This window comes from Paramisgurnus dabryanus, chromosome 12, assembly GCF_030506205.2.
Source record: "Paramisgurnus dabryanus chromosome 12, PD_genome_1.1, whole genome shotgun sequence".
Taxonomy (NCBI): Eukaryota; Metazoa; Chordata; class Actinopteri; order Cypriniformes; family Cobitidae; genus Paramisgurnus; species Paramisgurnus dabryanus.
Genome location: NC_133348.1, coordinates 33,709,852 through 33,730,253, shown reverse-complemented (window position 1 = coordinate 33,730,253; position 20,402 = coordinate 33,709,852). Strand labels below are relative to the sequence as shown.

General features: G+C 39.3%; 1 protein-coding gene across 7 annotated transcripts in view; it reads left to right on the top strand.

Moving 5' to 3' along the window:
- The window catches only part of nrxn3b (neurexin 3b), a 398,467-nt gene that overhangs the window by 216,443 nt on the left and 161,622 nt on the right, over window positions 1–20,402 (top strand). For 2 of the 7 annotated variants that reach the window (XM_065268756.2, XM_065268755.2), the window contains exon 1: window positions 13,188–13,958. The exons of the other annotated variants lie outside the window; for them this stretch is intronic. In XM_065268756.2, the coding sequence (XP_065124828.1) occupies window positions 13,721–13,958 (238 nt within the window). In that variant the 5' untranslated portion in view covers window positions 13,188–13,720. Of the gene's footprint in view, window positions 1–13,187; window positions 13,959–20,402 lie in introns of those variants that run through there. 7 annotated transcript variants of the gene reach the window in all.

Below are 20,402 nucleotides of genomic sequence, written 5' to 3'. Positions count from 1 at the left end.
TTAACAAAGATTAATAAATGCTGTATAAGTGCAATTCATTATTAATTCATGTTAACTAATGTAGTTAACTAATGTTGACTAATGAACCTTATTGTAAAGTGTTACCGTTAAATCTTTCTTTCATCTCTAAAGATGCTTTGTTTTTAAGTATAAGCTCCCATTGCATCTCTAAAATCTTTGGTTTCCGGAAATAAAGCTGATACTCAGACTCACAACACCTCGTGTATCTGAGCCTATGCAAAACCAGAGGGCTAACACAGAGCAATTTAAAGTCAAAGAGAAGTAATTTTCCTCCAGTAGATTGCTAGTCAGGCTTGACCAGGTACAAACTCATATGCCGCATGGAGGTAAATGTGGGTAATTACCACGTCCAAGCTGTGCCTGATGTTTCTATGTCCAAATGCAGCACACTGAGGTTGAACACACACACTGATTCTCTGAGGGTTTTGTAATGCTTTAAAATCACAAAAGTGTATATTGTGAATATTCATTAGTCTTATATCTTAGCCTTAGTGCATAGTATAATCATGTGCACCATTAAGCATTTAGCAGAAGCTTTTCTGCATAAAGCAACAGAGTAATGTTCTTTAACCAGTATATGTGTATTTTTCCCTGGGAACAAACCCAAAACCTTTTGCGCAGCTCAATACTCTACCATTCAGCTACAGGACCACCATTTCCAATAAGGGTGGGATTCATTTTATTTTTTAATCATGCATTACCATGACATAAGCGCTCTAGCATCATGCTTGTTGCCATCTCCGTGTTTGTTATTCAGAGGGGAAAGCAGGTCAGCTGGGCTGTAATGGTGCATGCGATTCATTCGGAGAGCTCAATTAAAGGGGTTTGAACAAAGGTTTTGTCTATCAGCACACTATGATCCAAAAGCAAGCACACTGCCTGCGGTTATTTTCCTGTCTCATCAACAGCTCTCTCTCTACTCACCTGTGGAGCACCATATTTGGGTCTGGTGCAAATGAGGTAGCAGAAATCTTCAACCTTGATAACGTGTAGTCTATACAACATACATAAAGCACGCCTCTCTGATTGAGCAAGAGATGTCAGCAGCGGGAGTCCAGGCTGACTGCATCTCTGCAGACGTTGGGAATGAAAACCTACTGATTTTCCTCGGGGCTGATGGATGAAATTGTGAGAGACAAGAGCTGGTGGGTGGCGGTGGAGGAGGGAGGGTCCTATGCTGGGTTCTGATTGGTCTTTCTGAGATTAGTTATTTGAAAAGTGTTTAAAACTTAGGGTACACTGTCAAAAAAAAAAAAAAAACAATTGATCAAAATGGTCTCTAGAGGTCACTTTTAAATAGTCCTAATATCTATCTATATTTAAAATTTGACATGCCTCAGTGACACCTAGGGACAATTTTAAGACCATTTTTCTACCTTATGTCTTATAATTACTAAATAATATCTTATGGCAGTTTAAAAGTAAATCCAGATTTTGTTACTTTACTACATTGTAAAGCATCTTGGCTGTTTATTAGTAGACTTTACATTTCTTACTTCACTTTAAGCAATAAAAGACTCATACGATGTAATAATGTATGCAATGTCAAGAAATGAGCTTATAATAAATGATACCTTGTACTTTTATACTACAACTATGGTAGGGTATTAACCACAAATAAGTAAGCTATTACAATGTATTGTAGCTGTTGTTATAATTACTTAAAATCTGTTACATAATTTCGTAAGTTTCTAAGTCGTTTATAAGGCATTATAATGCATCAAAAATGCCCAAAATGCATTATAAATTCAGGTTTCATAGAAAGTGTTACTCTTCAGTACTGCATATAAAGCATCTTGGGGTAAAACCTTAATAAGATTAACAATAAAATGTGACCCTGGACCGTAAAAGTAGCCTGGGTATATTTGTAGCAATAGCCAACAATACATTGTATGGGTCAAAATTATTATATATTTTTTAAAGCCAAAAATTATTAGGATATTAAGTAAAGATCGTGTTCCATAAAGATAATTTTGTATATTTCCTACCATAAATATATCAATAATGTATTTATCATTAGTAATATCTGTTGTTAATGACTTAATTTGGACAACTTTAAAGGCGATTGTCTCAATATTTTGATTTCTGATTTTGGCTATACATTTTATCAGTATGGTTGTTCACTGAAATTGAACCCATGGCCTTTGTAGCTACTAATGCAATACCAGCTAAACTTACAGGAACTTATTTTTATAGGCAAATGTGGTTACTTTATATATGCTAAAATGTAACAAATCAAACTATGGAAATTATGTTTTGACTAAAAATATCTCAAATAAATCAAAGGTTTGTGTAAATTCATTTTCATTCCCAACCTCATTTATTTGTTGCTTCCAACACAATTTTTCTATTGTTTGAAAATGTAAACACTTTTAAACATTGGTATAGATTAAATTACAAACATGGCAAAGCATTTTTTTTCATAAAATCATTTTTGGATTATATTTAAGTTTGTAGATGTCCTACATTGATCCCATATGTGAAAAGTAGCGAATTCAGCATGCAGCAACATCAAATGTAAATATTGATTACTTCAATAAACACAAGCCGAGTAAATATATTTGGTAATTAAATACGGTTTGTAATTACTCGCCAGCCTAGATCCCATTTCAGGCTTGTAATCGTAAACCAAACTATGTCAACATGAATAAGCATATGCCAACTCATCTGGAAATCGCTCCTTAACAGTTATGCAAGCAGTTAATAAAAATGTCACGTGCCTCGATCTACAGAAAGAATTGCTAATTAACTTGCAGTGGATGGAGTCTCAGCGGGACTCGCTATGTAAAGCACGGTGATGCGCGGTGAACACCTCGGGCGTATCAACACAGTTCGTCTTCTTAGTTCCCCTTCTCTCTCGATGGCTTTCCATTCCCCCAACCCTGACTGTTGATCACAGCTCATGCCTGTTTAAAAGCTCTGCCTGCACGGCTATGGAGTTATCACAGTCCACTGGAGACACGTATGTGCTGCATTTACACAATAGGCAAAATAAATGGGAACCCATTTGAGACCCCATTACGGCCCTTGTGGGGCCGGTTATTTTCCAGAGAGCTGTTTGTAATGTGATGGCTCTGAATAGAGACAGCTGTGCATTCAATGTAGCTCGAGAGCTCACAGACTGTGGCACAATCCATTCAGATTTCTCCTTTTTCTAGAATTATGGCAGGAGCCGCTGGCGGTGCGCAACACGAGTTTGCATTGTTTTCTCACGTGATAGGCAAACAATAACGATGGGCAGAGTGACCTTGATCTTATATCACGCTCAGACTAATTTTATGATAATGGTGTATAAAATAATGATAATAATGGTTATTTTAAGGGACTAGTTACATCTATTGTAAAAAGTTTTTTTTCCATATACTGACACTGCTGAATAAAAAAAACGTTAACTCAATAAAAGGACAATGTGTAATCTCCACATCCATTGTCATCTTTGTATGAGTTGGAATAAAGCATACGAGTGATTTTTATGATCAATTTTAGTACTTGCTTTTCGTTTTACAGCTTGACAGCTCGTAGTCTCTGTTAGTTATCACTTTATCTTTTTTCTTATCTTGTTTGTGTAAAGCAGTCCTGTCCACTGATGTGGATGTATACCACCGTTATAGCATAATCTCTATCGGTTTATACATTACATTACATTACTCACAAGATATTGTAAATATCGTTCTGCCTAGAATAATGTGCTTTAATGACCTCATGTCACATTATATATCTTACAGGTTTTCTGAACTGTTTAGACACTAAAGTTTTATTAGCTTAATATCCCACAACGTAAAACTTTTTAAAGATCCCAAAGCACACAGTTCCTGTCAATCTCATGTTAATAATGGGAACGTATAGAGTACTATTATATCCTTTATACACTCACCTAAAGGATTATTAGGAACATCAATTTCTCATTATTGCAATTATCTAATCAACCAATCACATCGCAGTTGCTTCAATGCATGTAGGGGTGTGGTCCTGGTCAAAACAATCTCCTGAATTCCAAACTGAATGTCAGAATGGGAAAGAAAGGGGATTTAAGCAATTTTGGGCGTGGCATGGTTGTTAGTGCCAGAAGGGCCGATCTGAGTATTTCACAATCTGCTCAGTTACTGGGATTTTCATGCACAACCATTTCTAGGGTTTACAAAGAATGGTGTGAAAAGGAAAAAAAACATCCAGTATGCGGCAGTCCTGTGGGCGAAAATGCCTTGCTGATGCTAGAGGTCAGAGGAGAATGGGCTTACACTTTAGGCCCCTTAGTGCCAATTGGGCATCGTTTAAATGCCACGGCCTACCTGAGCATTGTTTCTGACCATGTCCATCCCTTTATGACCACCATGTACTCATCCTCTGATGGCTATTTCCAGCAGGATAATGCACCATGTCACAAAGCTCGAATCATTTCAAATTGTATGTGGGCACGAATGAGCATGTGACTGTGTGTACTGTATTGTATGTCTTCACACCTTTATGATGTCCACATTCATCTCTTTTGTCGCAGGCTTGTATGAAAGATAGCAGTGCCAACATTCATCCATAAGTGATGTCTGTAATACATTTTTAATTCTTCAAACATGCTTTCCTTTTTCAATTGCTTCTGTCAGTTTAGATTTTATGACTCATTTATATTTAATGCAGTTAGCCAGGCTGTTGTATCAGACAGTGGCCATCGATGTTTCCACACCCCCATCACAACCCCTACTACATTAAATTAGTCTATTATAAACACAACGTGATACATCAGCGAAAGCACTGACTGCATCACTGCCAGTAAAGACCATTGAATCACTGGAACCGCTGCTGTCCGTGGTGCTGAAGATCTCACACTCACATCAGTGTTGAACGCTATTCAGAATTTATTCTCTCTTTTGAAACGCATAAAGAAGCTACGCTAGCCGACACAGGACAAATACGTCATCGTCTCAGATAACGTAGTGACGAAACGCGGTCTGTAGAGCAGTTTGTCCGTTTAGGTATTCAAAACGCCACCCTTATTGTTTACAATGCGTGGAATGGTGCGCTGTGATTGGTTAAGCGGATTTATTCCATTCTGCCGAGAAGGAGCACTGCCGTTTGTCACGGTTTGAAAAAAAAGGATACAAAAATGACATAATAACACGGTGGATATCAGATTTTGTGTAAAATTAAGAATTTACTTTTTAATACTAACCTGATACAATACTGATTTTGGTGGTAACTTTTTTATGCCGTTTATCGCGTTTTGGAACCAAACTCTTCAAACAGTTTATATTATATTATAGTTTATACTATATATTTTATTAGCTTATTTGGAAGAAATCCAAACCGTTCACAAAGAAGAACCATTTCCTAACGGCTTTAAGCCAATGTGTTCAAGTTCAAATGCATTCGTTTAATCATTTGCAAATACAATCTCAAACATGTTATTATTTATGCATATGTCTATACTGTATATCTTTATATTTTTTGCAGATGTTTGAACTGCCCCTTTTAAGATGACTTAAAGTGCCCAGCTGAGTGTGCATTATTAGTTTTGAGAGTCATTATCTAGGAATAATTGACATTGGAATGGCACGACTGGACAATCAGAATCAAGTATTTATTCGCGCCGTGTAATGAAACAATGTTTTCCATTCAAATGCCATTAAATGTATTGATTCTACTGGCAAAATGTATAAGGAAATCAATAGTACAGTAATTAATGTGGTAAAACTGCTCGTCAAATGAATGTCCTTTGTTTTGAAACTGTGTTGAATTTCTCTGAATAGCAATTCAACAATTTAATCTTTCCAATATTCATTCAATTTAAATTTGAGAGGTGTAGTCAATTTAAAATTGAATTCTACTTCATGAATTAAAGAAAGCCAATTGGGGAATTTGCAATGTAGAATTTAACCCAGTACTGACACACACACACACACACACACACACACACACACAAACACACACACACATAAATGTGATTATACTGTAGTATGGGTTCAGTCAGGATCACTTTCATCTTTTCTTAACAGTGTCAATTCAATCATATCAGCCTTGTGCTGTTGTTCTCTTTCACTCTGTCACGCAGAGAGCGTTTTATCAACACCCCTCGGCATCTGCAGTCCGTCTCTCTCTCTCTCTCTCTCTCCCTCTCTCTCTCTCTCTCTCTCTCTCTTTATTCTTTCTGCACCGTGCGGATATAAAGTGTGCGCTGATGATAAAGCGATGCTTGCGAGCTTGTCTTGGGTTGCAGCCTTACGGTTCCTTGAAGCCAACTTTAAAGAGCGCTTCAAATTGGGTTTACTGTGTTCCTGTCCACGCTGTTGTTTTCAGAGAGGAGACATTAATATTTTTGAGCTTCTTGCCACTGTAGAGCTTTAAAACATATCAAAGCATTCATCCTCATTCGTTAACAGCAAACATTCATTTATTTAATAAGAAGATCACTGAGATGTTTTCATTTCTGATGATGCTATTGAAATGCAACGCTAATCGAAAAACGCTCAGTTGAATTGGAATTACAAAACCTGCAGTAGTTTTATGAAATGTGGTTTGTAAATAATAAAGTCAACACTTATATGAGAAGCGTGAACAGCTGAAAGGGAAATCCTCTGTGCTAGCTTTTAGAGATCAGCATATGATGCTTTCAGTTGTTTTTAATAGTCTATTTGATTTGTGTTTGAGTTTTAATTGAGTTTTTTTCATTGGGGTAATTCAGGCATTTCAGAATAACTGGTTTTGTGAGCTAAACATATTAAAATGTTTAACTAGAAAACTCAAACGTGCTAAAAACGAATTTGTTTGGAGGAGCTGATATTTATACCAATGCTGTCCATATACTTCACACCAGGATGCAGTGTTTAAAAAGTCGCAATTGTTAATAAATCCAAATTAACCAATTTAGTTTTCCCCAAATGAAAATTCAAAATAGTTTTATTGTGTAGTTTTCTATCAGCAAAACCATGTCTTTACTACCCTTAATATTGTTTAACTATGTTTTTTTTTTTTTAAACCATGGTTGGTTATTTTGTGGTTACCTTGGTTTTACCATCGTGAATTTTTAGCTTGTCCTAACTGGTTTAGTTTGACCAGCTCAACTTCCAACTTTAATAAGACGGGCTACAATACTCCCAAACCATCTTGACCATTTTATTTTTCCAGAAATTAAATCCACCAGGTCTCATAATCCATCTGGTCAACCACCTGTAACAATCAAACATCTTCTACTATTATATTATTGATATAAAATCAGTATTTACAGTGTTGTAAGATATTGCTAAAGCAGGTTTCCCACGCATTTCTCCTGCCCCTTCATGCCCCACCCCAGGTAACGTTGTAGTACAGCACATCCCTCACACGGACCTGCACCCTTGTAACAAAAGTGAACAACACACCTCCACGCTGACAGCAATCACAATCATTTAACATCTGAATACAAACCAAGGGCTGAGAGGCTTTCCAGCTGGAAGTCAAATTGAATCGGCAGGCTGGTTTACGCGGAGAGTTTGTGCCGAGACTCCTCTGACATTGATTTTTATTTAACACCAGTGCTTTAAGCAGTCCTCAGAGCCACAGGAAAGAGGGACTCTTGCTGCCACAGATGAAATGCGCTAATGGGACACTATCATCAGACTCACGGATCATCCAATCAGCTCTTCTTTTCGTTTGTGGAACAACACATGACTCCGTGTTGTTCTCGAAGAGACCTAATGAGCCATCTGGAGAAAACGGGCCTTGTTTGCGAAAGTCATTACAAATATTGTGACTTCTGCAAAAAAGTCTGCAAGCTGTATGCGAGCGGAGGAAGCAGGATGGGGAGGGACTAAGATCATTTTATGTATGCGTGGAATCGCAGACACGGAAAATCTAACCTTCTCTTTTACTGCCATTTTTCATTAAGTTTCCACTAAATAAACCCCAAATGGATTATACTGCATAGCTCAGATATTTGCTGTTTTCAGACATTTAAGCACAACTGAATGGAGCCCTAAATGATTTTTATGCCACATTGTCTAAAAATGTTCCGTACTATAAAGTGTGAGCAGACATTTGGAGAGAGAAGAAGCTTGGCCGGACATAAAGACAGGAGACTTATGATGTGTACACACCAAAAGCGAAGTGAATATTTGCTTTAGATTACTTGCAGGACTTTTTGTTTGCCTCACTCACACAAATAAAAACACTGCGAAATGAGGAGTGTCTTCACGGACACCGTCAACAACAACATTTATTTCTGCGTTATTTTTCTATTATGGAGACAAATACTACACTCTAAAAATTGCTGGGTTATTTTTACTTGGGGCCGATTCACACTGGCTGCGTGGCTTGTCTGTTGCGTGTCTTTCGCATGTCAGCTGTATGGCGTTTTCTATGCCCTTGCTTACCAGAAGCGTTTCTGACACAGCGCTGCTGCCGCAAGCCTTTGTATGTTTCCTATTGATAAACTGACCTGACGCTTCCAAGACGCTTACGTGTGGCGTGAAAAATAGGCGTCGGTCCTATTCCTAGAATGCACGCATTTTCAGTGTGGCTCGAGCCGCGCCTGAGACGTGCGTGTCATGCAGGCAGTGTGCACGGTCAAACCTGCTAACATGGGAGCCTAAATAAAAATGGACACGGCACGCAGCTGAGACGCTCACGCCACGCATCCGGTGTGAATCCGCTCTTATGTTGGGTAAATATTGGACAGAACACAACGCTGGGTTAAAATTGACCCAATGCTGGGTTGTTTTAAATCAACTGCTAGGTTGTTTTAACCAATGATTGCATAACAAAAACCCAACATAGTCATTTTTAACCCATCATTGGGTAATTTTTAACCCATCATTGGTACATTTTTAACCCATCATTGGTCCATTTTTAACCCATCATTTGGTCATTTTTAATTCATCATTGGGTAATTTTTATCCCATAATTGGGTAATTTTTAACCCATCATTGGGTCATTTTTAACCCATCATTGGGTCATTTTTAACCCATCATTGGGTCATTTTTATCCCATCATTGGGTCATTTTTAACCCATCATTGGGTCATTGTTATCCCAGCTTTGGGTCATTGTTATCCCATAATTGGGTAATTTTTAACCCATCATTGGGTCATTTTTAACCCATCATTGGGTCATTTTTAACCCATCATTGGGTCATTTTTATCCCATCATTGGGTCATTTTTAACCCATCATTGGGTCATTTTTATCCCAGCTTTGGGTCATTGTTATCCCAGCTTTGGGTCATTTTTAACCCATCATTGGGTCATTTTTATCCCATCATTGGGTCATTTTTAACCCATCATTGGGTCATTTTTATCCCAGCTTTGGGTCATTGTTATCCCAGCTTTGGGTCATTCTTAACCCATCATTGGGACATTTTTATCCCAGCTTTGGGTCATTGTTATCCCAGCTTTGGGTCATTCTTAACCCATCATTGGGACATTTTTAACCCATCATTGAATCAGAATCACTTTTTTTGCCAAATGTATCAGCAGATACACATGACCCATCATTGGGTAATTTTTAACCCATCATTGGGTCATTTTTATCCCAGCACTGGGTCATTTTCAACCCGGCACAGGGTCATTTTTAACCCAGCACTGGGTCATTTTTTATTCGGCTCTGGGTCATACCCAACATATTTTTGACCTAAGCTGGGTAAATCTTGGACAAAACACATGCTGGGTTAAAAATGACCAAATGCTGGGTTAAAAATGATCCAATGCTGGGATAAAAATGACCCAGTGCATTTGTGTCATGTGCATCGCCTGGCATGAACTTGTGTCTATTCCCGCCTTTGCATTGACTTTGTATGTAATCTACTCATACAAATAAATATGTTAGCTTTTGATGTGTATATAAGGAATTATTGATGATGGGCTGTTGAATTATTCAAAAATAATGCACAACCAAGGTGGTTATGTGGCATGATGTGAAGCGGAGTCAAATGTACCGCTTATACCACGGTTAACATAGACATTACTCTGGTGGTTATTTTAAGACATTTGACAGCTTAGGTGTGCATTTATCAAAAAAATAATGCATACCTGTGGAACGTTTCTCAACCAATCAGAATAAAGCATTCAACAGACCCGTGGTATAAACACCATTTAAAGGTGAGGTGCTGACATGAATTCTTGGGAGTTCTGATGTTAAAGCTACAGTTTTTTCCTCTCTATCGCCATCTCTGTTTGAAACAAGAATTTAAATGTCGCTCTACTTATTTATGTTTGTAGACAAACTATTGACATTTCCTGCAAAGTCTGACCCGACAGCTCTACGTTATTATGACAAGCGTACATTGTGAATCGGGTTAAGGTAGTTTATTCACTTACTTGAATACAGAGTTTTGTTCATTTTCCCCCCAAAAAAGTCAGGTTTAAGTAAAACATCTTTGCAACCCTTCAGTCTCATTAAAGCAGACCACATCCTTCCCTCCTGTGAAGAAAATGAATTTCTCATTACCAAACTGTTGAAGGTGAATTATGAAGAAGGTTTGGGATCACATGGACCATTTAAATGGTTGGGCAGTGAGTAATCACGTACTGTAGCTGTTTTTTAATGAGTTAGTGAATACCTTACAACGTTTGCAGTGTTTTATGAAGTTTGCCTTTTTATGTTTAAGATAGACAGACAGGTGTGGAATGAAATTAATGTGTAAGGAATATTTGACGACCGATGGAACATTTCTCAACCAATGAGAATAAAGAATTCAACAGACCCGTGGTATTACTAATGATAATTAATATATAGATTTTTACATAAATGTTTCAACAAATATTTAGAAAGGAAGACAATTGACATTTTATTGTTTTCAGCACCCCAAACCACACGTTTAAGTGTTGACTACTAGATGTCGAGAGTTGACTGGCATGTTCTTGTTATGAGAGATGGGTCGCGGTGACTTCATCTGGACTCTAAGCTGTGTTCATTTCCTCTTTGGTTTATGTTGCATGAGCACAATGAGTAAACAAGCTTAATCTTTGGCACACGGATAAGAGGCTCTCATCTCTCGTGATGAGCCGCTATAAAGAAGACGTTTGTCAGCGAGGAGACTGTGGGTGGTGACAGATTGAAATATGATGAATTAGATGTTTTTGGGTTTAGGCAATTTTACACGATTAGTCTCAGCGAGATCCACATCCAAATTTTCTGCGACAGTCTGCGTAGAAAAACTGCTGCTTTAAATGAGGAAAGACATAACTTTATCAGTTTGATATTGCTGAAAACATCACAGTTCAACCTCTCATGTTAAAAAATAATTACTGCCTTATGAGTGGGTAAAAGACACGGCACTCTAAAATGCTTGATTGTGATTGGCCAGCAACAACATTCTAAGGTTCATTCTTTTCAGATAACAAAATGTGCAGTTTAATATTACACAAAAATCTAATATAAAAATGTATTTTAATAGCATAAATGACATGATATTTACAAAAGGTTAAACTAAATAGTGTTCATGATACTAAAAAAAAACGTGTTTTCCTCATGGTAGGTCTGCATTCATTAAAAATAAGCAAATAAAATATTTCAAATCAATATTTAAAGTTCCTTACTAATGAGGTAAATAGCCATGTAATAAGCATGATCATGTACAGTCAGCAGGTTGTTATCAAAAAATATGCCCCTTCATTGTGATACAAGACCCTCCGCTGTGATAACAACCTGCTATCTATACAGTATCTCTTTTTTATTTACACCGTTCTGAATGTTTCAGATGTTTCTCATACTTTATAAGGAACAAAAATGAAAACATTGAAGTGTAAAAATCTCAGCTAGTTTGAGCTTGAGAAAATTTCATAAGAAATTCTTTCATGATAAATGCCTGACGTCTGGTACAAAGTAAGACAAAAATGGTCAAAATATGTATAACACAGCCGTCATAGTACACTTTAAAAAGGTCCTTATGTTTACCATATACACTTTCAGAAAAAAGGTACAAAGTTGTTCCTTTTTTTGGCACTGTGGTGGTACCCTCAAATGTACCTTTATGGGTATACAACACAATGAAATGTTGTACCTTATGGGGTACAATATTATACCCTAAGGACCAATTGTGTACCTTAAGGCAGTGGTTCTCAAACTTTTTCTGTGTGCGGCCCCCCTTGTATATGGTGCATTCCTTCGCGGCCCCACAAAGAAAATGTATGTTTTTTTTGGGGGGGTTTAATTTCACGAAATGTATGATAAATTAATTTATTTTATAAAATGTAATAAAACTGGGGCCCCCCTGGCACCGTCTCACGGCTCCCCTGGGGGCCCCGGACCCCAGTTTGAGAACCACTGCCTTAAGGAACAATTTTGTAACAGTTAAATTTTAGGGGTACAATACAGTTAACTGTACCTTTAATAGATTCTTAAGGTACATTAATGTACCCCAAAAGATACAACATTGTATTATGTTTAGTATACCTGTAAAGGTACAAAACAGTACCTTGGGGTACCACCTCAGCGACAAAAAAGGTACAGTTTTGAACCTTTTTTTCTGACACTGTATACATTTGGTATATATATGTACATCTGAGGTATTAATAAGAACTCTTCAGGTGCAAGCTGTACTTTTTAAATGGGTACTGCCCCAGTGACAGACCTGCAAAACCAGACAGGTGTGTGAACCCTGTGTGTAGAAGAAACACCTGACATATTAAGGATATTGTTCTTCACTAAAGGATAACTGCAAACGTTTATCTGTTGCATTTTCCAGTTGTTGGTTCTGTGAGACCGCCTGTCTGCCGAAGCGGCGACATTTGTTTGTGTCTGCCGAAGAAATGAATATCAACCTGTATCAGATCTGTGTAACATTATACGTATTATGAATCTCTCGCTCCCTCCGCCTCTGTGGGCATCCGAAACACGGAGCAGATCTCTCAGCTCATATGACATCCTTATCACCAAGAAATCCGATTCTATCGCTGCCTGCGAGGCATCTCTCGCTTTCTCCCCGTTTCTCTCGCTTTTCTTTCACTCCTTCCCTCTCTCTCACATTCTTCTCGCTCGCCCTCATCTATACGCTCTCTCTCTCTCTCTATCTCGCGCGCGTTCTCTCTTCCTCGTGATTCAAAGCCTGCTCACTCCTCTGCAGAGGTAGCCAGCCCTCCTGATTTGCTCGCCGCTCCGGAGCGATTTGCATAGGGCTGGCCCACATCTAAGCAGCTCCCGCCTCCTCTTCCACATCCATCCCGTCGTCTCCTCTTACTTTCACCTGAGTCGAGCCTCCCCCGTCCATCCCCCCACTCCTCTCTCCCTCCCTCCTCTCCGGCAGCATCTCTCTCTGAGTCTCTTTTCTGTCTCTCTTTCTTGCTTTGAGACTGTTGGAGGGGGGTTTGGCATTCGATATCTGTCAAGACTTTTGATTCATTGGCTGCGTGTGTGTGTGCGGACGCCAGCGCTGGAGAGGAAAGCGGCTCTCCGTCTCAGTTGTGGAGAAAGCGGGCAGGACCGCACAGAGTGGTGCAGGTTACCGGTTGCTGTTCGTTTCCAGAGATGAGTTGGGTCAATAAGGGATACGCTGCACTTTGATTCTGTCTCTCGAAGGAGCAACTGAAACATCTGCTGGGACTGAGGAATAACTATATTTGCAAACTCTTTCAGGACCTCTTTGTCAAACCCTAGGATTTTGCATTGGATTTTTGCCGATATAGGTGCTTGCATTCCCTACCATGGGATCTTAATGGACATCAGGTGCAGGTCCACACATTTGTCTTCCTCTCCCACCTACTGAAACCATCCACTTCTGCAGCGAGGAGGGGGCGATAACCATGCGCCCCTACTCCGAGACCCGAGGCTCCTTATGGCTCGCCCGCGTCCTGCCCCTGGCCGTAGGGTGTGTTGTTTTTGGCACCTCGTGGGGCTTGAACCCAGAAAACCCCCCTGTCCTATCATCCTCCACGTTTTCTCATTCTGAGACCCAGCATCACCATCACCCGGCAGGAGCTAGGCATCACCCGTCCCCCGTCTCCATCTACCGCTCTCCCGCCCCCCTGCGAGGAGGCCACAGTGAGTTTTTTCTTTGTTGAAAAGTCATGGTAACTACTGAAACTAAGAACGTCAGTGCTGTCAATCATTTCATATCATTAATCATTAATAGTGTCTTTGCTCTGGTCACTGCAATTTCATTTCTGTATGAAAAAACTTCACCTGGCCTGCCATTACAGTGTGTAGATTTCTAAAATTTAGATATGTTTTAAATGCAATATTTATTTAACGTGTACTCATGGTGCCAACAGTTTGTCTGCCCATGTTTAAGTGCAAATGGCACAGGTGATTTAGCTTGACTCCATTCACACAGTTCACAGATTTTCCCCTTTCTATCGGGAGCGGTATAGCAGATGGGGGTGACAGGAGGGAGAGCGAAAGAGAGAGAAAGTGTGCATCACTAATCTGATCCTGTCAGGTCGTCACCACTAACACATTCCAGACCTAATGAGATTCTACCCCTCTGTCCCTTCTTCCTCCATCTGCTTGTGTGGGGCATCTCACTTCCTCCACCCGAACGGATGTGACATCCTGTCTGCAAAATCTCACAGCGTTTGGGGAAAGTGTTTCCAAACTGCCTAGGTGTCTTTGCGGTCACACACTTGTTTTGTGCGGCCACCAGGGGTGTTGCAGTCATTATAACTAAGTTGTGACGTGTCCTTTCCAATTTTTTAAGTTTTTACATTTGCCCCCCACTTTTGGAAGATGATCATAATTTTTTTTTTCAAAACCTGAGCACTTTCAAATCTTACACATGACCCACAGTGGCCACACTCCTTGATGGTCATCAAAGTGCTTTGTGAGGTCCTGTTGGGTATCATTTGAGTGATGCTCTGTCAAAAATCATGTGAGGGGGTCTAAACACAAGTCTGTACATTTTTAACGCTAATTGCGCAAATGAAAAATAACATTAAACAGAATAACTGAACAAAAAAAGTTTTCATTGTCATCTATATGCCTTTTTTCACATCTGGTGGTGTGAGTTGCAAGTATAGTTAGTATGCAATACAGATAATAAAGACAAGGTTGGTTGCATCACTTTTTTATTGTTTTATTGATCCCTCAACTGATTTCCGAGTTCATCTTCATGACCTCGGTTCAGAGAAAATGTCCAATAATAAAGCCAATTGTATTCATCTTAGTATTTCACTTTCTTTAAAACAATTTGCACAGAGAAAACAGCTTTTTCTAGGTCACTGATATGACTTTTCATCTCATGCATTTCATGCACTCGCACAGGATTTTAGGCATTTTTCAATCGTACTTTCTTGTTGTTTATGCATAAAGCTTTCTTAATGAGAAATGTGCCCCTTGAGAAATAAATAAATAAATCCAAAACGAGGAAAGTATTTTTTAAATGGTTTATACAATTGAATTTTGAAAAAGCAAAATATAATAACCTGATTAAGGTTAATCTTAGTGTGTGTGCACGCGCGTGTGTGTTTAGAGAACGAGGGTCTTAGATTGTTTGGAGTTAACTGGAGTCAGTGAAGCAACAGTGATCGGGATTGAGAAGAGGAAAAAGGCTCTTTCTCTCTCACCTCCCTGTTTGAAGACCGTCTCTGTCCTCTGGGATGAGCTGCTGAGCCTTGCCAGGGCTGAAAATGAAAAAGTCACTGTCAAGAGAAGAGATAGACCCACAACAAACACAGATAGAGAATCGGTCACTGGTCACTTGTTACACTCTCTTGGTCAGTTTAAAAGCTGCACAATACTTCTCTACATTTGAATCATTTTAATAAGGTTGATTTTTGTCTTGTTAAAGTACAAAAATTTATAAATAAACAAACAAACAAATAAGTAAATGTATTTAATGTTTTCCTTAAGATTTTGGTTGCAAAATAACATAAATCTACAGTAAGTTACTGGCAGTAACAGGTGCCAGTAATACTGTCATTTCAACACTGTAAAAAATGTCTGTAGAAATTACAGTATTACTGGGTATTAATGGCAACTAGCTGCCAGTAACTTACTGTAGATTTTACATTGATGTTATTTACTGGCAACAGTTTGTTCCAAGTTAAATGAACATGAAACATTTTCAGTCTTTATTTTCTACTGTAAGTTACTGGCAACCAGCTGCATAATTACAGCTTATTTTTTACAATGTACAGAAATCATTTACAGTGTTTAAATGTACATTATATGCATTTTTAATTTACCCGCTATCATTTATACTGTTGTTTGTTTTCTGTTAAATATCTGTTTATAAAAAACTAAACCAAGATTACCACAAGATTTAAAGGCGGAGTCCACGATGTTTGAAAAACGCGTTGGAAAAGGAGACGGGCCGACTACCAAAACACACTTATAGCCAATCAAATCAAATCAAATGCCGGGTTGCGTATGTGTGGGGCGGGTCTATCAACAGAAGGTCCAGATTCTATTGGGGTAGGGGCGTGTTTGTTTAGGTGATTTCAAATATCAACATTGGCTTTCAAACATCATGGACTCCGCCTTTAAGGTTCCCAGAACTTAGGGAGGGGGGTTAAAGTAATTTAAATCAGTCTGACTTATTAACATTGTTTAAGGGGGCGTGCACACCAAAGATTTTTTTGCGCGGCTGAAAATGCCCGGCGGACAGCTTTATTTCAATCGACTGCCAGATTTCTTAAGCGCTTTGGTTGCTGTGATAACTTCTGCTTTGTTTATCAGTCGTTTGGTCGCGGCGGATGTTGTTTATGATATTTGTCCCACTCCTCCTTTACTGTGATTGGACGGACGTGTGAGAACTGACATTGACGATCTGAGCTTTTCATCTAAAGTTGAATATTTTTCAACTCTCGGCATTCAGCGCTGAGTGCGGAAAAAACGCAGAGCGCCGGCTTTCAGTGCGGAAAAAACTGCCAGCTGCTGGCTTTTTTGAAAAACGCTGCGCTTCCATTGGAAACAACTGAAAACATATGCCGGCTTTGAAGCTGAAGCATAAAAGCTTTGAAGTGCGTCACCCCTAAGAGTTGGATTCCTCATACTAAACATAGGCAAAGTGTTGGACGTATGACAGAGTATTTCTGTGCCGAATGCACTTCACCAGGGTTCATACAAGTTTCAGAAAGTTTATTCGAACAAGGTAGATTCATATGTAACTTTATTTCTTTTATGGACAAGTTCAATGCAGGAAGTACAGTAGAAGTCCATATATGGGCACTTTAACCAGAATAGTGCATGCACACACCAACCAAGAGCAGACACGAAATCAACGTCACCGAAGAAGTGTGTTGTTGTTTGTGAGTGAAATTTAAGCTTGTTCAGCTTCCCAATGAACCCAGCCTTATGAAAATAGTTTGTTTACGAGGTAGCAGTGAGTTATGCGTGTGTGTTTGTTTTTGTTAAAATGGGGCGGTCCCAGGTGGTTTATGAGTCGCAGGCGGTAAGTAAAACTGCATCAAATGTGGTTTTTTTTGCAATCAAGCGCGTAAGTGCATATAATATAAATGACACGAACATGTAGTGAATCCAGAGATGATGAGATAATGTTTTGTGTGTGTTGCTTGCTTGCTGGCCTCAAGGAGCTCAGATTTATTCTGAAAAAATCGGAACAGCTGATCTGTCTTTTTAAAATCTAATAAAACTCTTTGGAGATATAAAGGATGTAATAGTTCTCTATAGGTGCTCAAGATTAACATGAGATATGCAGAAACTGTGTGTGTTGTGAGCTTAAAAAATCCCAGTTTAACCCCTTGTAAAAATCTTTTGTAGGTCTGAAAGGTTCTGGAAGCATCTTATTAAACCACTCTTACAGACAGCATTATTGTGCAGGGTCAGTTAAACACAAACAGACGTTACTCAGCCATTTTTAACAGCATTCAGGCCTTTGCACGGTTCTTAAAGAGCACACCCACATACAAACACATCCTCGCTCCATTTCTGTGCCCTCCATTTTAGCCTTGGACAGGAAATCAATGGGCGCCTTTGTTTTGCTGCTTAATTATGGAGGTTATTTTAGTTCTTTTGCTGTCGTCCTCTTTCCCTGATTGACTCTTTATCTCAGCGCAGACACACCTGAATGCAGCTGCCCATCTGCATGAGGAGAACGCAGAGTTAATGAAGAAACACAAGCCAAACGAGGCCTGCCATTTCTCTCTCTCTCTCTCTCTCTCTCTCTCTCTCTCTCTCTCTCTCTCTCTCTCTCTCTCTCTCGCACGCACGCACGCACGCACGCACGCACACATCTATGGAAAAAATAAAACACACGCCGTTTCTGCTAATCTCATTTTAATCTTGAGTACCTATAGGGGCGGTTTCCCGGACAGGGATTAGACTATTCCTTGACTAAAATAAATGTAATGTCCAAACCGAAAACAACTTGCACGGACATATCTTAAAATACATCAGTGCCCTTTGTTTTGCCTCAAAATGCACACACGTAATGTTTTTAGTGAGGCATGTTTGTTCAAACTAGTTATATTTCCTTATTAAATTTAGGTCTAGCCCTGGCTTAAGCTAATCCCTGTCCGGGAATCCACCCCATAGAGTACTATTCTTCTACTATTAGTTTTATCAGACTTATAAAAGACAGATCAGCTGTCCGAATAAACTCGAACCCCTGGAGGCGTCCAGCAGGAGGAGCGAATCACGAGTTTGCAACATAAACAAAACATTATCCCACTATCTCTGGATAATTTATAATTCACTTTTCGCTATTCTGGTTAAAATGCCCATATAAGGACTTCCACTGTACTTGCTGCACTGAAACTGACCATAAAAGGAATAAAGCAAGATATGAACGTATGAATCTTTTATGTTCTAAAAACTTTTCAAAACTTGTACGAACCCTGGTGAAGTGTTTTTGACACTTTGCTTAGGTTTAGCATAAGGAATCCATCTCTTAAACTGTTTTAATAATCAGAATGCATGAAATATCAGTACAGTTAAAAACATTTGGTTTAAAACTTAATTTTTTCATGGTAATGTTGACATTTGCATGGAATTGCTCTTATCACTAATAGGCATTGCGATGTCATGTTATTATGCTGATGGAGCCGAACATAAAATAGTCAAACGCATAATTATCCAAAATAAAAGTGATGTTTATTCATAAGAACACACCCCTGCTGATCATCGTCACATCTGCGATGCAAATTCCGGTTGGGATGTTCAAATATCCCCTGAAGCCTGCAGAAACATGCCCCGCTTTACACGCTATCCTCGCAGCTGGTCAGATGTGTTCGCACTGAGTGCTTTTTAATGGAAAATTGTCGAAGGCTCAACATAGTCACCGAGAACTTTATTGGCGAGGAAAGCTTTCAGAAAACATTCATTCTGCCTCAGCTGCGATCTTGTCAGGGACTTTATCCGTGCTAACGTTGTACGCTTTCATTGCATCGGTTCAGACATCAAATTTGTTACGCTGCCGAGAATTGGCAGGTTTTGTGACACCAAAATCATCTCATCCTGAAATATGGTGTTTATATACACCATTACATGACAGGCCTATAAATCACGCACCAAGAGCATCCCAGAGAAGCGATTTTCGTGCTTGTTTTAGTCCTGCAGACCCGGACTCCATAAACTGTGTAGGGACCAGCAAGCGCTTATTGTGCGTCATGTGCATCATACAATCCGTCGATGCTTTCTGAGGTGGGTAATGTAACTCAAGGTGATGCCGTGTTATGTTGATCTGCCGGTGTCTTACCGTAGGTGTTAATTTGGTATATAGGGCCTTAAAGTGCTTTCAGAGTGTTACTTTGCCTTTTGTTATTGTTAATTATGACAGCTTGTGAGATTTTGTTACTAACTGGGTGTCATCAGAGCCTTTGCTTTGTTATGATGTCTGAGATATTAAAGGCACCATAAATGCATTAGCGATTACTCGCGACGCCTCTCTATGAACTGAATCGATACGCTGGTTAAGTGCAACACCTTTAAAATGAGACTCTGGAGTTTGGCCTCAGGGCTCGTTTTTCTCAGCTCAGGTGGCTGCTGTCTGTAAAGTCAGAGATTGATTTTGCTCCCTGGTGGCTGCCAATGGAAAACAATATTGTTGTCAATGTCGATCTAATTAGTAAGGGTGTGCAGGGTGAGGTGATCTTTTACTCATTAGCGGGTCATTAAAGAAACAACCCACCTCATCAGTTTTTTTAGGGTCGAGTGTGTGCGATTTCTTATAAGGATTTCTTCACTTTTGCTAAAGTTTCGGCACGTTCCTCAGCGCACGTTTCTGCGCTAATACTCTCATGTCTACTTCAGGCCGAGGCGAAACAGCTAATACGCTCGCTTAAATGCAGTGTGAGGATATTGAGGTGGGATTTGGCAGGGTCTCACGGCAGACACAACAGCAGGACTCGTAAGAGGGGTGGCAAGCTGCCGTAAAAGCCAATAATGTTGCAACCTCTGAAACGAACGATTTCTACACCAGTAAACGACTGCTTGGTTGCCATAGCGATGGGGATTTTACTTGTACCTTCCCTTGAGGTTTTCAGCCTGACTAGAAAACCGGGTCGTTATACAGCAGCAGCAGCAGCA